Raw genomic sequence first — 23281 nt, 5'->3', positions numbered from 1 at the left:
TGCGTCTACGCGTTTATACTATGAACTTTTTTCAATAAATAATATTGTGATAATTATTTGTTCTGTTGCCTCTCCATTGTTTCCATGCCTTAAAAGTCCGATTTTTCGTTACCCAACCAGTACCCTCTTTTGTCTCCCGTAATTTGTAGATGTGGCATCAGGAGTGCTCCCCCTCCTTAATGTACCAGTGGCGGCCCTCGCACTGTGGGTGCACTGGCACCGCCCCCCCATCCATGCGCCATGGGAGGGGGTGGTACTTTTTGAAGCACCTGATTAGAGCCAGAGCGCCCCGATCCCACCCAATTGTGCGACGATAGCGAATCAATTTTCGCTATTTTTACACTAACCTTCCTCCCCGCCAATCAGGAGGCAGGGCGTCAGACCTGTTTCCTGATTGGCCAAAGCGCCAGGCCACCCTATTGGATGCCTGGCGCTTAGGAAGAGGAGTGGAGGGCTCAGAGACACGCGCTGCACCAGAGCCGCCGCTCTGGTACACTGAGGAGCTGCTGCCTGGCGGTAAGTGCCACAATGTCAGAGCCGCGCGGGGGGGGGGGGGGGGAAGCCAGAGCTGCGAGCCATGCGAGTGGGGGGGTGGTCGGTGGGCACAGTGGCTGCAAATGATGGGCACAAGTAGCTGCATATGACGGGGCACAGTCACTGCATATGATGGGGCACAAGTGGCTGCATATGATGGGGCACAAGTGGCTGCATATGATGGGGCACAGTCGCTGCATGTGATGGGGCACAAGTGGCTGCATATGATGGGGCACAAGTGGCTGCATATGATGGGGCACAAGTGGCTGCATATGACGGGGCACAAGTGGCTGCATATGATGGGGCACAAGTGGCTGCATATGATAGGGCACAGTCACTGCATATGATGGGGCACAAGTGGCTGCATATGATGGGCACAAGTGGCTGCATACGACGGGCACAATGGCTGCAATTGATGGGCACAGTGAGGCTGCAATTGATGGGGGGGGGGGTTATTTTTCAGTTCGTTAGCGCCCCCCCCAAAAATTTTGAGCACCAGCCGGTGTGTGCGTGTGCATGTGGTGTGTGCGAGGCCTTAGTGTAAACATGGTCTTATACTATTTCGACACTGTCGTCTCTTCCTCCATTTGTTCTACTGCTTTAGAGGAGAATATGAAGAAGTACTTTACTTTTTTACTTTATTTTATTTCTTGAGGCATTACCACATAGTGTAAACACATTTCCAGGTCAATAAGACAGTCATCTCTCATATTGCATCTTCTTTTTAATGTCCAGATTTAGAGCCAAATTTCCATCTGTGAAATCTGTAGGCACGAAATTTGGCACCCAATGCAATACCACATCCTATGCACAAAGTTTCTTGTGTTACTGTATCTATCCTGGCTAAGAATAACGTGACAATGGTCCAGGTTCATCAAGATCCAATTGCATTGCATTTAAGATGTGCTAACTAGTCCTTAAGGTATAAGGGGACATACGATTTTATCTTTTAGGGGCGATAAAACGCACAACTCAACGACAGGGTTTTACCTGTGAACGAGCCCTAAGATTACCACTGCCGAATGCAACTAAGGGCTCCTTCACAAGTGCAGCAGCTCCTCTAAAACAGTAATCCGACTGTGTTTGACAGGTGGTGAGGAGGTGATACGTTGCCTCCTTACCACTCAATTTAAACCCATGATTGCTGTGCAATGCACGTGATTGCGACACAGTAGTACGGCAATTACAGGTTTAAAATTGGTGTGAGGAGGTGACACTGTGCCCGGTGATCTTTGACTTCTCCCATGTTGTTCAGGTAGATCTTCACCTCTTTAAGGTTGCCCATCCCCTGGTCTAGATGGACTTGTGTCTTTTTTCAGCCTGACTAACTATGTAACCCCCTTAATGACCAGGCTATTTTTTTTGCGATACGGCTCTGCGTTATTTTAACCACTTGCTGCCTGCCATATAACAAAGTGACGTTGGCAAAGTGGTTGCGGACGTCATATGACGTCTTTCATATGACGTCCCCGGGGCACGCATCGGGGCAATCGTTGTTGCGGCGTGTCAGTCTGACACACCGCAACTAGGATCTAGGTAAAGTGTGGAAGAAAAAATGCCCAACATCATTGGTCAGTGGGAGAAAACTGCCCCTGTTCAGTTTTAGATGCCGCTTTATGCATTGAAAAACCCCCTTAGACCTAGTCTGTCCAGACAGTATGGTCACCTTCTGACTTGGCAGCATCCATAGATAGCTTAACTCTTCAATAAGACACAGAAGTTGAATCCAATTCCATTTTTACTTCAGCTAATTGCAGTACAGAGGATGTTTTGAAGTGTAAAATCACAATGACCTTCAGGCTTAGAATTCTTCTTCATGCAAAGAATGCCCCTTCTTTTGGCAGCCAGTGGGAAGAATGCCCCTTCCCTTGGCGGCCGGTGGGAAGAATGCCCCTTCCCTTGGCGGCCAGTGGGAAGAATGCCCCTTCCCTTGGCGGCCAGTGGGAAGAATGCCCCTTCCCTTGGCGGCCAGTGGGAAGAATGCCCCTTCCCTTGGTGGCCAGTGGGAAGAATGCCCCTTAACTTGGCAGCCAGTGGGAAGAATGCCCCTTAACTTGGAGGCCAGTGGGAAGATTGCCCCTTCCCTTGGAGGCCAGTGGGAAGAATGCCCCTTCCCTTGGCGGCCAGTGGGAAAAATGCCCCTTCCGTTGGCGGCCAGTGGGAAGAACGCCCCTCCGTTGGCGGCCAGTGGGAAGAACGCCCCTTCCGTTGGCAGCCAGTGGGAAGAACGCCCCTTCCGTTGGCAGCCAGTGGGAAGAATGCCCCTTACAGTCAATAAAAAAAAAGATTATGTGCAATGCTGCTGACTTGGTGTTGGTGCCAAAACTATGCAGGTACCATCAATTAGAAAGGTCAATTAGCCACAGCTTGAGGAACCTCTAACAACCTCTGGAGGAACTCCAGATTCCATGGAACCATGGCTAAGAATGGCAGGTCTATATTATACTCCTTCACTTCTCCCCAGATAGCTACATAAAAGTTTATGTAGGGAGGTCAGGGGAGGAGCGGAGTAGTTGGGCCAGCATGGAGCATAATAAGGAACCCCCCAAAAAGGAGAAGGCTATGAGGTACAATGAGAAAGGGGGCTCTTCTAGGGAAATGACTCTTCCTCAAATAGTCAAATTCGCTAGTAAGTTTAAAAAAACTTTGCAAAGTGAAAAATAAGGTGTATATGGAAAGAAAAAAAAGAACAGTACAAGTAAAAATTGATATTTTAAGTTGGTGACAGGGTTTCTAAGTTTGCAGCTTTTAAGGGAAACGTGAAGACCTTGCAAAAATCTAGTAAGATCTAGGCAACTACGAGCATTACGTTTACCACACCATATTGTATATAGCACATGTCGTTTAGTATTTAACGTATACTGTATCTAAAGACAAATTTATTTTTCATTGTGGATGGTGTAGGGAATAGTTAACTCCCTATCAGTTTATTTTTCCCTTTGAGCCTCAAGGGGAAAATATCACTTCCTGTCCTGTAGACACAACAGGAGGTTATATGAAGTCTCTCAAAACTGAATGAAATCCCTATTGGACAGTTCTGCCTGGAACATGTGTCTCCAGTGGAATATTTCCCTTCTATTCTTGTTCTGGTGACAACTCAAACCTTTTTTTTTTGCCCTCACTTTCTGTCTTAGCGACGATGGTCACCTGAAGAAATAGAGCTGATGAATCGTCCAAACGCAAGAAGGGCCTACAGACAAAGTAGGGAACAGAAGCTCCACTTCTCTTATAAAGCCTGTAATAAGAATATACCAGGAAAAAGCCAACACGTTTCAAAGGTTGCAAGGGTCCTTCATCTTCTTCAGGGTTAAAAAAAACAGAAGGATGAGATATGAGCTGGACTGAAGTATAAAAAACAAAAAAACAAAAAAATCTACTTTTTGACACTCCATACTTTAATTAGCCCTATAGAAGTTGGACCTTTATAAGAGGGGGGGTAGGGGGGTCCAAATCCCATCCGACGTATCCGCAGCTAGCACTGAATCTGGTTGTGCACCTGAAGCCAACCCCCCCCCCCCCCCCCCCCAAGAAAAAAAAAAAATAAGGAAGGCAGCCCTGCCTTGAAAAACGCATTGGATTTGTCCTCATGAATTCAAATAAACTCTTATTTTGGACTTTATAAGTGGAATGGTGCTTTATTACCTTCTTAGTTTGTATGCATCTCCTCAAAAGGACAGTCTACAAGAGTCCTAGAAAAATAGAGCAGCCAGTAGCTCCCTAACAACCCAACAGGGATTCTAACTCTTCCCACTATACCCAAAACTAAAAACGCACCCTGTCACTGATGTATGGGATATGTCATGGCAGTCAGGTCTCACGTCTGCTGTTTGCCGTGAATGGACCTGGAGTGTTCAATCCTGAGCATTTCTGTATTCAATGTCGGTTTCATACTGAATGCCCAGGAAGAAGGAGATGGGGGGCCGGGGGTTTGCCTCCACCATCAACAGTTTAGACCCTTGTTGTCAAAATAAAGCAGAACTGTCAACTCCTTAAAGGCTTATTCCACCTCCATACCCCCAAACCACCCCTACACCTACTAGAATTTTAGGGTTCTTCTCCTCGTGGCTTCTTTTTAATTTTGAATTTGGCGCTCCGCCTGCAAAGCTGCGTCATTCATTGTCAGAGGTCTGTGAATGGAGAGCCTACAAGTCCCATCAGACACCGCGGAAGAGGGACTTACATCCTCCAGCACCATAACTGAGGATCCATACCTCAGGGCCTGTGCATTGCACCCACCATCTACTGATCGTGGTTGCAATGCTTTGCAGGGGGGTCAAGGTCAAGTTGTCAAGGTCAGTTAAGAATTTGATCTAGGGCTGCCTTTCTCAACCCCTTTCTCTTTTTACCCCAGTGGAACCCTTGACAAAATTTCCAGGTCTTAAGGAACTCCTACTAAAACCAATTCATTGGTGGTCAGTGGGAAGAATTTTTAAGCCTCATGAACAAACCACCAAATCACCAGTGGGAAGAATACTCCTTATATTGGGAGGTCAGTGGGAAGAATGTTCCTTACATTGGAGGTCAGTGGGAAGAATGTTCCTTACGTTGGTGGTCGGTGCGAAGAATGACCTTACAATGGTGGTCAGTGGGAAGAATGCCCCTTACAATGGTGGTCAGTGGGAAGAATGCCCCTTACACTGGTGGTCGGTGGGAAAAACGCTCCTTACGTTGGTGGTCAGAATGCCACCCTTACAGACAGCTAAAAAAGATCCAATGTCATGTGGCATAGAAAATGCAGGTAAGATCAAATTCAAGGTCAATCAACTCAAGGAACCCCTACCAACCTCTGGAGGAACCCTGGTTGAGAATGGCTGATCTAGTGGATTTAGAGGTTAGGGAGGTGGAGGTCAAAGTCTGGAAGAAGGTAGTGTTGGATCAATGAGGACCACATCTACTCAAACAAAGCCAACCTATCATTCAGTATGGCTGTCATCTTATTATTGGTCATCAGCCATGACATCCATACAGTGAAGATTAATGTCATTATCTTAAAACAGTGAGTGCACAGGTGCACAATACCCTCTGGTTGTTTAAGAAGTAGCATTTCATTGGGGTCTTCACTGAAGTCAAGTGGTGCTGGAACAGTGTATTTATTACTCCGAGTGTATGACCACAGTATTTGTGCCTCCAGACAAGTCCACCATATTTTATTGAAAGTGCCAAATTCATCGCAAGCTCAAAAGCACTGGATTTGTATTTCTATTCATCCAGTCCTGAGATTTACACAACCCTTCCAGGATGTAATACATTCTGGTCACCACCCCCAACCTGTGACTGGACAGTGGAGGCATAGCAGCAGCACAGTATGGGGTCATCCTTTAATTTCACTCTATTCTTCTGTCAGGATGTTCCTTTTCAGGTCATATGCACTACAGTATACCCGATAGGCTCCTACCGCCGCCATCTCTCTCCCAAACCCCAGCGGGTTACAAGAGGCCAATATAAAGTAAAAATGGGCTGCGTACACTAGCTATAGTTAAAAAATACTTTAAAAAGGTAAAAATCTCAGCTAAAAAAGTAAATATTGTCCAAATACAAGAGCCATGTATATTTTTAAGTGCCAGGGGTCTTATATCAACCAATAAATGTTACATTGTCAGGGAGTGCCTATGAAAGGTAGGAGGATGATAGGACACAATCCACTGCTCCCCAATTTTTTTTTTTAATTTTCCAAAGTATCGGTTTGCATTATTGTAATTTTATCAAAGAATATGACTTGTGATACGAGATGCTTGACATCTGCAAAAGAATTATGGGGTCTTCCAAGCACTAGCCACCACTCTTTTGCAATTATATATATTTTTTTATTTACCAGAGCTTAATATGGGTCTTTGAGCAACACCCGTAACTATATGGATGGTTTGGTAAACATTTATCCAAAAACATTGGACCTTTGGACAATCTCACCAAATGTAATGAAAAGAACCCTTGATCTGGCAATCTTAAAAATAGAAACAACAGATAAGCGATAGTGCGAGATATCCATAAAGGAAAACAAGTACCTTCAGAGGAGTTTGTAGTTGGCCTCCAATACATGTACCAAGAATTAGGTAGCTTCAAATTTCCTGTGTGTTTTTTGTACATAGGAAGGAGGGGGGGGCTTAGAAACGCAGCAAGCACAGGCAGTATACAAGAGAGATCGAGCCAGGGCCCATGTCTAATAAAGCCTGCTCAAGGGCTGTGTAACGCTACCCCCCCAAAGGAGCCACTGGATTTTTGGGTCCCCTTTAGTCTGCACAGCCAGGCAACATGTATTTTCTAGTATTTTCTTGCATCCAAAGTAAATAACCAGTCCATGGGCTTGTTTTTGTTGATTTGGGGGCAAACAACTTGGATAGGGTCTAGGGATATATGGAATGCCCAACATGACTTGAAACAAAACTTCAGCAAAACTTCCCATTTTTGTACAAAAATACACAGAGGTGGATATTGGACTTTCTACTCCCTCTGGAGTGGCTTTTGTCTCTCTTTGTAAGGAGCACTTGGTCCCCTTTAAATGCACTTCTTCAGTCCCCAGCTAGAAACTGCCAGCCCATCTGGCTGCCTTGAAGAGTATCCCAGAGCAAGGGATTCCAGACCAGATCTGTCCCAGGGAGAACTGGTTGGGTATGGCACCTAGCAGCCCTCTCCCTTGTAGGCACTGGGGGTGTAGAGGTGCTCACGCTGTGTCCTTGTCCTGCAGCTGTGGGTGAAACTGCTTTCAGGCCTTTCGTTGGGCTAGTTTCTTTGGCTATGCAGGCTGTCTTTCCCCGATGTACTGCAGGGCAGTGGAGATCCCTCATTCAGCAACCTTCCTTCTTCCAGCCTGGAGGCAGACCCCCCTTCCTCTGGAGCCCCCTCCCAGGCCACATACAGCAGCTCTTCAATACTCCATCTTCCACCCGACTCCCCTTTTGGCCAGGCTCCACAGTTTTTATGGGCTGGTTTTCCAGCCACCCTGCCAAGCCTCTTGCCTGGGGATTGGCCACAAATATTTAGATCCCCGTCTCTATACCACTGCCCACTAGCTTCTTGAATTTTCTATGAAACCTCCAGAACCAGGGGGAGGAGATAGAGGCCTACTCTGCAGAGCCTTCCAGCCTGACCCTAGTATTAACCCTGACCCAATTAACATACTCATACAACTACTATGAGTCAAGTAAAATTTTCTTCACCTATTCTAGCACTAGAGGGTGCTACAGCTGAAAAAGAAGTCCTGCAAGGTGCCCACCAATGTTTGGAAAACATGCTTGATTTGCAGATATTGGAGAAGGTGAAAAGGTGCAAAACTTGCGTAGCCAGATACTGGCACAAATCTTCTTTAAGTAAAGTATTAGGCTGGGTTCACACCTAATACCGATGCGGCCCCCAGCAGGGGTCCTGTGTGTCCTGGTTCACCGTTTCAGCCCGAATTTTTGGCTGAATTCGGACCTGAAACGGACCAAAAGACGCACAGGGCTCCTGTGCAAATTCACACCAGAGCCGCATCGGAGATATGTGAACCGGCCCCATAGAGAGCTGGTCAAAATCTCCTGCTATTGTGAATTGGAATACGGAGAACCCAGCCTTATTGTTGTGTGCTGTATCTCAATGGGAAAATTGCTGCTCTTTATACTCACATTCATTTTTTTTTCACTCATCGTGGGATTTTTCATAGCGTTATATTGCCCAATTTTTCATATATGTGGCCTTGTAGTATGGGACCATGGAATTAACCAAGCCCTTCCAATGGTACACTGTGGGGGCCGCAGGTTTTTTCCACTGAAGGAGAATGGCCTTATGTGCATAGAATAGTAAAACGTTGAGCAGGGTTCTAAGGGCATTGGATGGAACGACAGCTTCCACCAAGTCAAGAAGACAGATCAAAACAGACACAGAAATAGGTATGGAAAGGATGGCCGCTATGCTGTCTGTAACCTCCGACCAGAAATCCCGTATTAACTGACATGTTCAAAAAATATGGTCGAAATTGTGCCGGGGAATACTCACATCTCCCGGCCAATTGGTATCAGTGGGAGGAATAGTGTCCCATCATTGGTGTCAGTGGGAGGAATAGTGTCCCATCATTGGCGTCAGTGGGAGGAATAGTGTCCCATCATTGGCGTCAGTGGGAGGAATAGTGTCCCATCATTGGCATCAATGGGAGGAATAGTGTCCCATCATTCGTATCATTGGGAGGAATAGTGTCCCATCATTGGCGTCAGTGGGAGGAATAGTGTCCCATCATTGGTATCAATGGGAGGAATAGTGTCCCATCATTGGTGTCAGTGGGAGGAATAGTGTCCCATCATTGGTATCAATGGGAGGAATAGTGTCCCATCATTGGCGTCAGTGGGAGGAATAGTGTCCCATCATTGGTATCAATGGGAGGAATAGTGCCCCATCATTGGTATCAGTGGGAGGAATAGTGTCCCATCATTGGTATCAATGGGAGGAATAGCGCCCCATCATTGGTATCAATGGGAGGAATAGCGCCCCATCATTGGTATCAGTGGGAGGAATAGTGCTCCATCATTGGTGTCAGTGGGAGGAATAGTGTCCCATCATTGGTGTCAGTGGGAGGAATAGTGTCCCATCATTGGTGTCATTGGGAGGAATAGTGTCCCATCATTGGTGTCATTGGGAGGAATAGTGTCCCATCATTGGTGTCAGTGGGAGGAATAGTGTCCCATCATTGGTATCCGCAGAGCATGAGGAGTAAATCCCTGCCAAACGAGCTGGGGTATAGTAAATTCTATAAAAGAAACTTAAAATGCATCAATCTGTCTCTGGCTGAGATCAGGTGGTTGAATGGGCGCTCCCACATGTCTTCCCAGTCCTGCCCATCCAAATTAGGAACCTCCATTTGCCACCTCTCTCTACATCTACGAACCCTAGGAGGTGAGGTACTAAATAGTTCTTTATAGGTTATCGACAAATGTTTTAGACAATGAGACATCACGTAACAAGCCTTCGAAGACCGAAGGCTGAGTCTCTACTGCCAAGGCACGAAATTGTGATCGGTAAGCATTCCGTAGCTGGAGGTAGCAAACAAATAAAAAATATTGGTTTGGGAGATTAAACTTAGCTTTCAATAAGTCAAAAAGGTGAGTAAGCTTCCCTCACGGGTAATATCTCCCACCATTTTGATACCTCTTGCAGCCCACACCTCTGGATTTGTAATTTGTAAAAATGTGACAAACAAGGGTTCATCCACAGCGGAGTCGATGGTGAAATGCCTTTGAAGTCAGGTTGCGTTATCTGCTGCAAGGTTACCCAGGCCCTAATGGTAGCCCTTATTGATCTAATTCAGGGGTCTCCAAACTTTCTAAACAAAGGGCCAGTTTACTGTCCTTCGGGCTTAAGGGGGCCGGACTGTGGCCAGTAGGAGTAGACAATGCCCTGGTGTCATTGGGAGAAAATAATGCCTCATTATTGACGATAGAGGGAGGCATAGTGTCAGTGGGAGGAATGGTGCCCCATCATTGGTGTCAGTGGGAGGAATGGTGCCCCATCATTGGTGTCAGTGGGAGGAATGGTGCCCCATCATTGGTGTCAGTGGGAGGAATGGTGCCCCATCATTGGTGTCAGTGGGAGGAATAGTGCCCCATCATTGGTGTCAATGGGAGGAATAGAGTTTCGTCATTGGTGTCAGTGGGAGGAATGGTGCCCCATCATTGGTGTCAGTGGGAGGAATAGTGCCCCATCATTGGTGTCAGTGGGAGGAATAGTGCCCCATCATTGGTGTCAGTGGAAGGAATCGTGCCTTATCTTTGTTGTCAGTGGGAGGGATGGCGATCCATCGTTTACATCAGTGGGAGGAATAGGGCCCCATTGTTGGTGTCAGTAGAAGGATTTGTTCCCGGCATTGTGGGGGCTGCATGCTCCGTGACCATGGACTTGATGTCTGCGATCGTGTCACGGAGTGGAAGAACGGGAGATGCCTATGTAAACAAGGCATTTCCCCATTCTGCCTAGTGACATGACATGGATCTACTGCTCCCCGTCATCGAGAGCAGTGATCGCTGTCATGTCAGTGGAAGTCCCCCCCCCCCCCCAGTTAGAATCACTCCCTAGGGCACACGTAACCCCTTGATCGCCCCCTAGTGTTAACCCCTTCCCTGCCAGTGTCATTTATACAGTAATCATTGCATTTTTATAGCACTGATCGCTGTATAAATGACAATGGTCCCAAAATAGTGTCAGAAGTGTCCGATGTGTCCGCCATAATGTCGCAGTCACGATAAAAATCGCAGATCTCCGCCATTACTAATAAAAAAAAAATAATATTAATAAAAATGCCATAAATCTATCCCCTATTTTGTAGACGCTATAAACTTTTGAGCAATCCTATCAATATACGCTTATTGCGATTTTTTTTTTAACCAAAATAATGTAGAAGAAGAATACATATCGGCCTAAACTGAGGAAGAAATTCGTTTTTTTATTTAATTTTTTGGGGGATATTTATTACAGCAAAAAGTAAAAAAATATTGCTTTTTTTTTTTTCCAAAATTGTCGCTTTTTTTTTGTTTACAGCGCAAAAAATAAAAAAAAAAACGCAGAGGTGATCGAATACCACCAAAAGAAAGCTCTATTTGTGGGGAAAAAAAAAAAAAAGGTCGTCAATTTTGTTTGGGTGCAACGTCGCATGACCGCGCAATTGTCAGTTAAAGCGACGCAGTGCGGAAACGCAAAAAGTGCTCTGGTCAGGAAGGGGGGGGTAAAAATCTTCCGGGGCTGAAAGTGGTTAAAAGCAAAACAACAATCTGTGTTACAAATGTGTAATATAATATAACATGGCGAGGAAAGGAAAGCAGCGGGGGGGGGGATGGGATAAACAGCTCTGGGGCATAAATAATACGGATAAAGAAGAGTGAGGAGCCGGCGTCCGGTCCCCCGCTGTACAGAAAGGCCGGGCCCCCCAGCTGTTCATTGTATATATAATACATCCCGATGACATTTGACTTTCTCTAGAACATGAAGGGAAATCTATTTACCAAAAATGATTCCGGCGTGAAGGGGGGGGGGGGGTGTCGCTGAACGTTCACCTATTATCCTCAATCCCTCATTAATCCTTCAGCAGGAAAATCCTTTTCTTTTAAACAAATTAAAATGTTAAATAGTTTAGGCCGGGGAACGGGAAATATTTATGTTTAGATGTCACCGACAGAAAAAGCATGGATGGGATTTAGGACCATTATGAAAAAAAGTGATGACTGCCATGTGCATTAGATCTCATGTAGAAATGTTACATAATGTTGCGTCCGCCTGCCGCAGTCACCGTGACCCTGCCCGCGGGACCCGCGGACTCGATGTTCGCCGGTGTCTCGTGATCGGGTCTTAGAACGGCAGAACGGAGGGGATGCCTTGTAAACAAGGCATCTCCCTGTTCTGCCTAGTGACACAACACTGATCGTCTGCTCCCTCTCATCGGGAACAGATGATCAGTGACGTGTCACAGTAAGCCACGCCCCCTAACAGTTAGAATCACTCCCTAGGACACACTTGACCCCTTCCCCACCCCCTAGTGGTTACTGTGACATCAGTGACGTGTCACAGTAATCCACGCCCCCTAACAGTTAGAATCACTCCCTAGGACACACTTAACCTCCTTCCCAGCCCCTATTGGTTACTGTGACATCAGTGACGTGTCACAGTAAGCCACGCCCCCTAACAGTTAGAATCACTCCCTAGGACACACTTAACCCCCTTCCCCGCCCCCTAGTGGTTACTGTGACATCAATGACGTGTCACAGTAAGCCACGCCCCCTAACAGAATCACTCCCTAGGACACACTTAACCCCCTTCCCCGCCCCCTAGTGGTTACTGTGACATCAGTGACGTGTCACAGTAAGCCACGCCCCCTAACAGAATCACTCCCTAGGACACACTTAACCCCCTTCCCCGCCTCCTAGTGGTTACTGTGACATCAGTGACGTGTCACAGTAAGCCACGCCCCCTAACAGTTAGAATCACTCCCTAGGACACACTTAACCCCTTCCCCGCCCCCTAGTGGTCAACCCCTTCACTGCCAGTGTCATTTACACAGCAATCAATGAATTTTTATAGCACCGATCGCTGTATAAAATGACAATGGTCCCAAAATAGTGTCAAAAATGTCCGAGGTGTCTGCCATAATGTCGCAGTCATGATAAAAGGGAAAAAAAAAAAACGCAGATCGCCGCCATAATTAGTAAAAAAAAAAAAAAATTCCATAAAACTACCCCCTATTTTGTAGACGCTATAACTTTTGCGCAAACCAATCACTATACGCTTACTGCGATTTTTTTAACAAAAATATGTAGAAGAATACGTATCGGTCTAAAATGAAAAAAAAATTGCTTTTTTTTTTTTTGTAAATTGTGGATATTTATAATAGCAAAAAGTACTAAATAGTTTTTTTTTTGTTTTGTTTTTTTTGTTTTTTTGTCGCTCTATTTTTGTTTATAGCGGAAAAATTTAAAACCGCAGAGGTGATCAAGTACCACCAAAAAAAAGCTCTATTTGTGGGGGAAAAAAAGGACGTCAATTTTTTTTGGGAGTCCCGTTGCACGACCTGCGCAATTGTCAGTTAAAGCGACGCAGTGCAGAATCGCAAAAAGTGGCCCGGTCATTTGGTAGCCATATGGTACGGGGCTGAAGTGGTTAAGCAACAGTAGGTACCTTGTAGCATGCACTTTTAGGGCTCTATTTATAAAAATAATTTACAGTGTGGAAATGTCTCAGCATTTGCACAGAGATTTCGAACAATCCCCATAATGTGTCCAATTTGTTAATTTCTCATCAGCTCCATCTAGTGGCCATAATGCAGTATTTTCCAAATTGAAGAATATATTACCCCAACGTTTCATATTGATGATACATTATTGTCAAAAGTATTGTAGCGCCGGCCTTTACACGCACATTAACTTTTTTTTTTTTTTTTTTTTTAACAGAAAAGTTTTTATTTATCTCCAACGGGGGATGTGTTTCCATATACAATATAGTTATACATGAACATAAAACGTTATATAATAATGGAGATTACATCATGATTCAAGGCGTAACAGTAAAGCAGTGATTTACAACCGTTTCATAATATACAGTGTTAGGAATGAATCTGCAGTGTAAGAAATAATAGGTCTATCTATAACAGGTGTTTACATATTCATATGTTCGTACAAGACAGCTTACATGTTAGTTGTGTGGGGATTTCCTTGGTGGTAGGTGGTATTTATTTTTTTAGAGTGGGGTCCCCATCAAGATCCTCAGAGCACAAGTCGCATGCCAAAGTCGGATCAGTTAAGATGATGATCCGACTTCAATGATATTCAATGGACTGAAGTAGGACCAAAGTAGTGCAGGAACCTTTTTCAAAGTCGGACCCACTTGTGTTAGACGAGTTAAGACGGCTCTCGTAGGGAACCGTTGATTTATACATGTCATGTGACCTGCTCCCAAAGTCGAGTCTTTACATGCACATGAACTTTAATGGCATCCCAGTCTTGGTCCGTAGGGTTCAATATTGAGTTGGCCCACCCTTTGCAGCTATAACAGCTTCAACTCTTCTGGGAAGGCTGTCCACAAGGTTTAGGAGTGTGTCTATGGGAATGTTTGACCATTTTTCCAGAAGCACATTTGTGAGGTCAGGTGCTGATGTTGCATGAGAAGGCCTGGCTCGTAGTCTCCGCTCTAATTCATCCCAAAGGTTTTCTATCGGGTTGAGGTCAGGACAGTCAAGTTCCTCCACCCCAAACTTGCACATCCATGTCTTTATGGACCTTGCTTTGTGCACTGGTCCAAATCAATTGGTGGGGGGGGGGGGGGGATTATGGTGTGGGGTTGTTTTTCAGGGGTTGGGCTTGGCCCCTTATTTCCAGTGAAGGGAACTCTTAAGGCGTTAGAATACGAAGACATTTTGGACAATTTCATGCTCCCAACTTTGTGGGAACAGTTTGGAGTTGGATCCTTCCTGTTCCAACATGACTGCGCACCAGTGCACAAATCTGTTGTAAGTTGGAACTCCATACTGGGGGGTCCCTGGTTTGGAACTTTCCCCACCATGGTACTCTCCCCTCTCATAGTCTCTCTGAGATCCATCATATTTGTGAATGGGGGTTTTGTTCCCACAAAGTTGGGAGCATGAAATTGATCAAAATGTCTTGGTATGCTGATGCCTTAAGAGTTCCCTTCACTGGAACTAAGGGGACAAGTCCAACCCCTGAAAAACAACCCCACACCATAATCCCCCCCCTCCACCAAATGATTTGGACCAGTGCACTAAGCAAGGTCCAAATAGAGATAAGACTTGGATGTGCAAGTTTGGGGTGGAGGAACTTGGCTGCACAGAGTTCTGACCTCAACCCGATCGAACACCTTTGGGCTGAATTAGAGCGGAGACTGCAAGCTAGGCCTTCTCGTTCAACATCAGCGCCTGTCCTCACAAATACGCTTCTGTAATAATGGTCAAACATTCCCATAGACACACTCCTAAACCCTGTGGATGGCCTTCCCAAAAGAGTTGATGCTGTTATAACTGCAAAGGGTGGGCCAACTCAACATTGAACCCTACAGACTAAGACTGGAAAGCCATTAAAGTTCATGTGCATGGGGTCTTTGTAGGGGACGTTTCCGACAGATGTTACTGATCGGGTGACACTGCTCCCGGGTGTATAATGTAGTTGTCTGTTTTTCATAGCTAACAATGGTGATTAACCATCTGCTCAGCAGAATTCCATCATGTAAGAGATCTGATGGAGGGAAGGTCGTGCTATCTTTGGAAGCCCCGGAAGGCATTTTCAGTAGTGTCAAATCAGCTTAAATATGAACAGCTTTTAAAGGATAACTCCACTAAAAAGCGAGTACACCCCTCACATTTTTTGTAAATATTTTATTCTATCTTTTCATGTGACAACACTGAAGAAATGACACTTTGCTACAATGTAAAGTAGTGAGTGTACAGCTTGCATAAAACAGTGACATCATGGTTACAAAGGATGGGGAGATGGTATTGAATGTATTCTTCTCCTCAATCTTCATGAGGGAATCAGGAGGATTCCGTAACCAAAACTGCAGTGTTTATCCTCGTGACACATCACAGGAAGCACCTCCATGATTAACAGAGGACAGAATTAAAATTAGACTTGGGAAACTTAACATTAATAAATCACCAGGACCAGATGGCTTGCACCCGAGGGTACTTAGGGAACTCAGTCAAGTGATTGCCAGACCATTGTTCTTAATTTTTACTGACTGTCTACTGACTGGAATGGTACCAGCTGATTGGAGAAAAGCCAACGTAGCACCAATATTTAAAAAGGGCCCAAAATACATCCCTGGGAATTACAGACCAGTTAGCCTAACATCAATAGTATGTAAACTCTTGGAGGGGATGATAAGGGACTATATACAAGATTTTAGTAATGAGAACGGTATCATTAGCAGTAATCAGCATGGATTCGTGAAGAATCGTTCTTGCCAAACCAATCTATTAACCTTCTATGAGGAGGTGAGTTGCCATCTAGATAAAGGAAGGCCCGTAGACATGGTGGATCTGGATTATGCAAAAGCATTTGACACGGTTCCCCATAAACGTTTACTGTACAGAATAAGGTCCGTTGGCATGGACCATAGGGTGAGTACATGGATTGAAAACTGGCTACAAGGGTGAGTTCAGAGGGTGGCGATAAATGGGGAGTACTCGGAATGGTCGGGGGTGGGTAGTGGGGTTCCCCAGGGTTCTGTCCTGGAACCAATCCTGTTTAATTTGTTCATAAACGATCTGGAGGATGGGATAAACAGTTCAATCTCTGTATTTGCGGACGATACTAAGCTAAGCAGGGCAATAACTTCTCCGCAGGATGTGGAAACCTTGTAAAAAGATCTGAACAAATTAATGGGGTGGGCGACTACATGGCAAATGAGGTTCAATGTAGAAAAATGTAAAATAATGCATTTGGGTGGCAAAAATATGAATGCAATCTATAGACTGGGGGGAGAACCTCTGGGGGAATCTAGGATGGAAAAGGACCTGGGGGATCCTAGTAGATGATAGGCTCAGCAATGACATGCAATGCTAAGCTGCTGCTAACAAAGCAAACAGAATATTGGCATTAAAAAGGGAATTAATTCCAGAGATAAAACGATAATTCTCCCGCTCTACAAGACTCTGGTCTGGCTGCACCTGGAGTATGCTATCCAGTTCTGGGCACCAGTCCTCAGGAAGGATGTACTGGAAATGGAGCGAGTACAAAGAAGGGCAACAAAGCTAATAAAGGGTCTGGAGGATCTTAGTTATGAGGAAAGGTTGTGAGCTCTGAACTTATTCTCTCTGGAGAAGAGACGCTTGAGAGGGGATATGATTTCAATATACAAATACTGTACTGGTGACCCCACAATAGGGAGAAAACTTTTTCGCACAAGGGAGTTTAACAAGACTTGTGGCCACTCATTAAAATTAGAAGAAAAGAGGTTTAACCTTAAACTACGTAGAGGGTTCTTTACTGTAAGAGCGGCAAGGATGTGGAATTCCCTTCCACAGGCGGTGGTCTCAGCGGGGGGCATCGATAGTTGCAAGAACTTATTAAATAAGCACCTGAATGACTGCAACATACAGGGATCATTGGTGTGTGCAGCCTATTGGATTAGGGTGTGCACCCCAGAGCACAAACACACATGCGTGTGTATCAGCAGAGCAGTGGACGGTGTCGTTGCAAAGATTGGTGTCAGTAGGGCAGTGGACAGTGTCAGTAGTTTATTTTTTATTATTATTATTAATTATTATTTTTTTAGGAGCTCCATTATGGGGCTTTGGTGAAATATCAAGGGTCTAAACAGATTCTTGATGTCTCACTTTTGAGTTACGAATGAAGACAGGGGCGATCGGTACAGATCACTCACTGTGTTCATTCAGAAAAGGAAGGGACCAGTTAATAACATATTTACCAGCCCCTTCCCTGCTCCTGAGAGGAAAGGGGGGAAGCTGGCAGCACTGCGGAAGGGGGGGGGGACAGAAAACAGGGGAAATCGGCACCACACTAGGTGAATAGTGTGTGCCCAAGCACACCCAGCACACGCTGTGCGCACGCCTATGACAGGGATATACAATGTAATACTGACATATAATCACACACATAGGTTGGACTTGTGTCTTTTTTCAACCTCACCTACTATGTAATTATGTAAGTGTAAATTTGCTGTCCCCTCAAAAATAACTCAATACACAGCCATTAATGTCTAAACCGCTGGCAACAAAAGTGAGTACATCCCTAAGTGAAAATGTCCAAATTGTACCCAAAAAGTGTCAATATTTTGTGTGGCCTCCATTATTTTCCAGCACTGTCTTAACCCTCTTGAGCATGGAGGTCACCAGAGCTTCACAGGTTGCCACTGGAGTCCTCTTCCCCTCCTCCATGAGGACATCGCGGAGCTGTTGGATGTTAGAGACCTTGCGCTCCTCCACCTTCCGTTTGAGAATGCCCCACAGATGATCAATAGGGTTTAGGTCTGGAGACATGCTTGGCCAGTCCATCACCTTTACCCTCAGCTTCTTTTGCAAGCCAGTGGTCGTCTTGGAGGTGTGTTTGGGGTCGTTATCATGTTGTAATACTGCCCTGTGGCCCAGTCTCCGAAGGGAGGGGATCATGCTCTGCTTCAATATATCACAGTACATGTTGGCATTCATGGTTCCCTCAATGAACTGTGGATCCCCAGTGCCGGCAGCAATCATGCAGCCCCAGACCATGACACTCCACCACCATGCTTGACTGTAAGGCAAGACACACTTGTCTTTGTACTCCTCACCTGGTTGCCGCCACACACGCTTGACACCATCTGAACCAAATAAGTTTATCTTGGTCTCATCAGACCACAGGACATGGTTCCAGTAATCCATGTCCTTAGTCTGCTTGTCTTCAGCAAACTGTTTGTGGGCTTTCTTGTGCATCATCTTTAGAAGAGGCTTCCTTCTGGGAAGACATGGCGAGGCCTGTTCTGAGTGGAACCTGTCCTGTTAAACCGCTGTAGGGTCTCGGCAATCTTCTTATAGCCTAGGCCAGTGATGGCGAACGTTGGCACCCCAGATGTTTTAGAACTACATTTCCCATTATGCTCATGCTCTCTGCAGTGTAGTTGAGCATCATGGGAAATGTAGTTCCAAAACATCTGGGGTGCCAAGGTTCGCCATCACTGGCCTAGGCCATCTTTATGTAGAGCAACAATTCTTAATTTTAGATCCCTAGTAGAGTTTTTTGCCATGAGGTGCCATGTTTAACTTCCAGTGACCAGTATGAGAGAGTGAGAGCGATAACACAAATTTAACACACCCACTCCCCATTCACACCTGAGACCTTGTAACACTGACGGATTAGACATTAATGGCTGTGTGTTGAGTTATTTTGAGGGGACAGCAAATTTACACTGTTATACAAGCTGTACACTCACTACTTTATATTGTAGACAAGTGTCATTTCTTCAGTGTTGTCACATGAAAAGATAGAAGGAAATATTTAGAAAAATGTGAGGGGTGTACTCACTTGTGAGATACTGTGTATATATATATATATATATATATATATATCTATATATATATATATATCTCTATCTCCGTAGGGTTCAATATTGAGTTGGCCCACCCTTTGCAGCTATAACAGCTTCAACTCTACTGGGAAGGCCGTCCACAAGGTTTAGGAGTGTGTCTATGGGAATGTTTGACCATTCTTCCAGAAGCGCATTTGTGGGGTCAGGCACTGATGTTGGATGAGAAGGTCTGGCTCGCAGTCTCCGCTCTAATTCATCCCAAAGGTGTTCTATCAGGTTGAGGTCAGGACTCTGTGCAGGCCAATCAAGTTCCTCCACCCCAAACTGGTCCAAATCATTTGGTGGTGGTGGTGGGGGGAATTATGGTGTGGGGTTTTTTTTCAGGGGTTAGGATTGGCCCCTTAGTTCCAGTGAAGAGAACTCTTAAGGCGTCAACATACCAAGACATTTTGGACAATTTCATGCTCCCAACTTTGTGGGAACAGTTTGGGGATGGCCCCCCTTCCTGTTCCACCATGACTGCCCACCAGTGCACAAAGCAAGGTCCATAAAGACATACATGAGAGAGTTTGGGGTGGAGGAACTTGACATCGGTGCCTGACCTCACAAATGTGCTTCTGGAAGAATGGTCAAACATTCCCACAGACACACTCCTAAACCTTGTGGACGGCCTTCCCAGAAGAGTTGAAGCTGTTATATCTGCAAAGGGTGGGCCAACTCAATAATGAACCCTACGGACTAAGACTGGGATGTTATGAAAGTTCATGTGTCCCAATATTTTTGACAATATCGGATATATATTTATATTACACACGCACACACACAGACACAGGGCTGACTCAACCCTAAGCACAATATGTAATTGCTTTTAACTACTAATATGCATACATGGTGTATGTTTTTTAAACCTTTTGTACAATAAAATGTATGATTTTAGACATGTTTATGTACTCCATGTTTGGCCTATATAGTCCGATTCCCCGTTTTTGCTTAATCTATACATTACAGATGTTGGCCATGAGTGTCACCCCTATTTTTCTACTATAATTTATTATATTTTGATGTATTACAGGAGCAGCTGCACCAGATGTTGGCCAAAGAACGAAGATAACAGTTCTACCTACTCCAACTTCTGACACAGGTAAATTGTCTACAAAAAATAAAGTAATTGTTTTTGTCAACCAAACACTTCTGGGCAATACATTTATTGTCTACCTTTGCTAGAAGGTATGTATGCTGCATAACTTGTTTATTATAGTGACTTAGAATTGGGATCTAAAATAGAATCTGGTGTATAGTGAGTCGCGATTCCTTATTGAGGTTTTGTCATTGTTCTATAGTGAATGTGGGAATCCGTCCAAATTATGGTGTTCAGATGTTTCCAGTGAAGGGTATTGATGATGCTAAAGTACACAAAGACATTTTAGACAATTGTGCAATCAGATGGAAGGAAATGCAAATAATAGTAAATGAAACAAACCAAAAACTGTCCTAATACACTCACTCCTGGGGGAAACAACTTTTAAGGCAAAAACTCATCCCTCTGTTTCAGAAGATTTATATATAGCTTGTAATGGGCAGGCAATTATGAAGTTATTGATACATTATATGGTCGAAGGTTTGTGGAGACGTGACCATCACACCTGTAGAAGCTTGTTAGATATTCCATTCCAAAACTATGGCCATTAATATGGAGTAGCTCCACTTATGACTATAACATCCTCCACTCATCTGGGAAGGCTTTCCACAAGATTTTGGAATGCCACTGTGGGAATTTGTACCCATTCAGCCAGAAGAGCATTTGTGATGTCAGGTAATGTTGTAAGACCTAGCTCATAATAAGCATTCCAATTCATCTAAAAGGTAGGGTTTGAGGTCTGGACTCTGAAGGCCACTCGAGTTCCTCCAAACCAAACTGGTCAAACCATTGAGCTGGCTTTTTACATTTGTGTGCTTTAGGTACCGAAGTTGGATGAGAAGACCCAATCTCAAAAGGTGTTCAGTAGTGTTGAGGTCAGGTACTGATTTTGATGAGAAGAACTGGCTTGCAACAGAATACCCAATCCATCCCAAAGTTCAGAAGGTGTGCAAGACACTCAAATTCCTCTATACCAAACTGGTCAAACCATATCTTTATAGAGCTGGCTTTGTACACAGGAGCACAGTCATGGTGGAACTGAAAATGGCCTTCACCTAACTGTTACAACAAGGTTGAAAAGGGCACAGTTGTCTAAAATGTCTTTGTATGATGTAGTATTATTAGTACCCTTTACTACCAACACCTGAATGCAATTATTTGGAGAGGGGTAAACATATTCTTGACCATATAATGTAGTTGTTTGGGAAGTTTAAGACCCCTTAATTGCAAAATCATATCTAAGTTTTAATCCCATTACAATTAAAAGGCGGTTGTCTCTTGTCTAGCTCATCCTATTGGCGAAGAACTGAGTGAACCAGTCCCACCACCAACAATGAGAAAACAAGAACAAGATAGCGGTAATGAACTTTCCAGCTCAAGCCTAGACAGCCACGATTCTACTGCAGCTTCTACGGGGCTTCCTCCCGAGGAACCCGAAGAACCTCCCCCCGAGGAACCCGAAGAACTTCCCCCTGTGATGGACCTTTCTCCTCCATATGAGAATCAAGAAAATCCACCACGGCCCAACACTTTAGACTTGTCCCATTCTCTTCAGGAGAGTCACCAAGTAAATAGCCTAGAGTTTCAAAAACCAAATACGGAAGAAACACAGGAAAATGGTATAGAGAGTTGTCCAGAGGCCTCCAAACCGAATGAAGAGAAGAAGGCACTTGAAGGAGAATTAGTCAAGTGCATTGAGGAATATAGAAAAATTAAGATTCCGGCATTTCCCAACAAGAAACGTAACTGGCAGAATGAACTTTTGAAGAAATATGAACTCTAAGATGCTTAGATTGTCACGCAGCAAAGTTTGTATACTTTTTTTTTAAAGACCTGCATCACTCGGAGTCAAAGCTTTTAGAGGGAAACTCACTTTGTCTATTCAGGGCAAAAATCACATTGTCACCCAGTGATACCCATATTTGCAGCCATTCCTTACTACTCATGTCATCTGTTGAGGACCCAAGTCTAATTCCTGTCTAAGCTCCGTGTGGAAGCTTTAACAGAATTATGCCCTACCCTCTCCTCCACTTGATAGTGGTTGGGCCCAGAGATTTGCTGTTTAGGGATCAACACTGCATCATGGAAGGAAAATGAGAAGTTACAAGCTCTTCCAGACCCCAAAGCACTGTGTAATTCTGAGGCCTTCAGATAAGCAAAGGAACACATGGAAGGTTAGCATCACTAGGTGGAGGCATTTAAATAGCTATGAGCTTGACTTTGGTCTGTACTCAAGTTCATATGAACCCAGACGTTGCTGGGCCATTGAGCTGGGAGCAGGAGATTCCTATGTAGTCATATTAAATCAGCGTGGTCATGGTCATTCCCACATTTTTGCATACGTGTAGCTGCGAAACAAGGGATCTCCCCGCCCAGCTCATAGGGCCAGCAATTGCAAATAACTTCCGGGTTCAGACCAGACCCAAGCTCATCATCACTTTCAAGAAATCTTGTAATTGTGAATTGATGAAGTTGCAGATTCTCCATCAATGGAACGTGATTGTCTACACAAAGTGCTATCCATTTACAACACATGTTGAATGGAAGCAGATTATAGAAAAGGCCAAACCCATTATCGATAATGTAGGTATGATCTTAAAGTATATGTACTGGTTGAACTTTTTTTTAGTTTTGGATAGCGTAGGAAGAGTTAAAACCCCTCTACTTTTTATTATCCCATTGGGGAGAATTCCCTTCACTTCCATCCCCAAAAAGGTACAGGAAGTGTGGAAATCTACCTGGCGAGGGACATCCCTTCTCTTAGACAGTTGTCATAGTAGTAGGTGACCCCACTTGAAGATTTCCCCCTCACCCGTTTCTGTGAAAACGTTAAAATTTTGGATTTCTCATAAATTTCTGTTTCAGGGACAATGGTCACTATGACAAATAGGGTGAATCTACCCAGTGGTGTCACAGACTTTTACCATTCCAATCACTTGAATGAATAAATAAAAGTTTTGGACATACATAGACTTTAAGAACACAACTGTATTACGAAAAGAAAGCTCAAAGTCCATGTAAAAGGGTTCATTATACAGATTATCTTTATTCTTATAATGTTGCATTACATTTACAGATATAATAATACAGATATGTCTTCTACAATCACAGTCTTTGTAATAAACTATTTTT

At 44.4% G+C, this 23281-nt stretch overlaps 1 protein-coding gene across 2 annotated transcripts in view; it reads left to right on the top strand.

Moving 5' to 3' along the window:
* The window catches only part of LOC141108720 (BTB/POZ domain-containing protein KCTD12-like), a 38862-nt gene extending 15810 nt beyond the window's left edge, over positions 1 to 23052 (top strand). Inside the window, exons 3-4 of one of the 2 annotated variants that reach the window (XM_073600604.1) lie at positions 20084 to 20152; positions 21436 to 23052. In XM_073600604.1, the coding sequence (XP_073456705.1) occupies positions 20084 to 20152; positions 21436 to 21932 (566 nt within the window). In that variant the 3' untranslated portion in view covers positions 21933 to 23052. The remainder of the gene's footprint in view (positions 1 to 20083; positions 20153 to 21435) is intronic. The other variant, XM_073600603.1, reaches the window with a different exon arrangement.
* The last annotated feature ends 229 nt before the right edge of the window (positions 23053 to 23281 follow it).

Source organism: Aquarana catesbeiana, linkage group LG09 (genome assembly GCF_042186555.1).
Source record: "Aquarana catesbeiana isolate 2022-GZ linkage group LG09, ASM4218655v1, whole genome shotgun sequence".
Classification (NCBI taxonomy): domain Eukaryota; kingdom Metazoa; phylum Chordata; class Amphibia; order Anura; family Ranidae; genus Aquarana; species Aquarana catesbeiana.
This window is presented reverse-complemented; position numbering and strand designations above follow the sequence as displayed.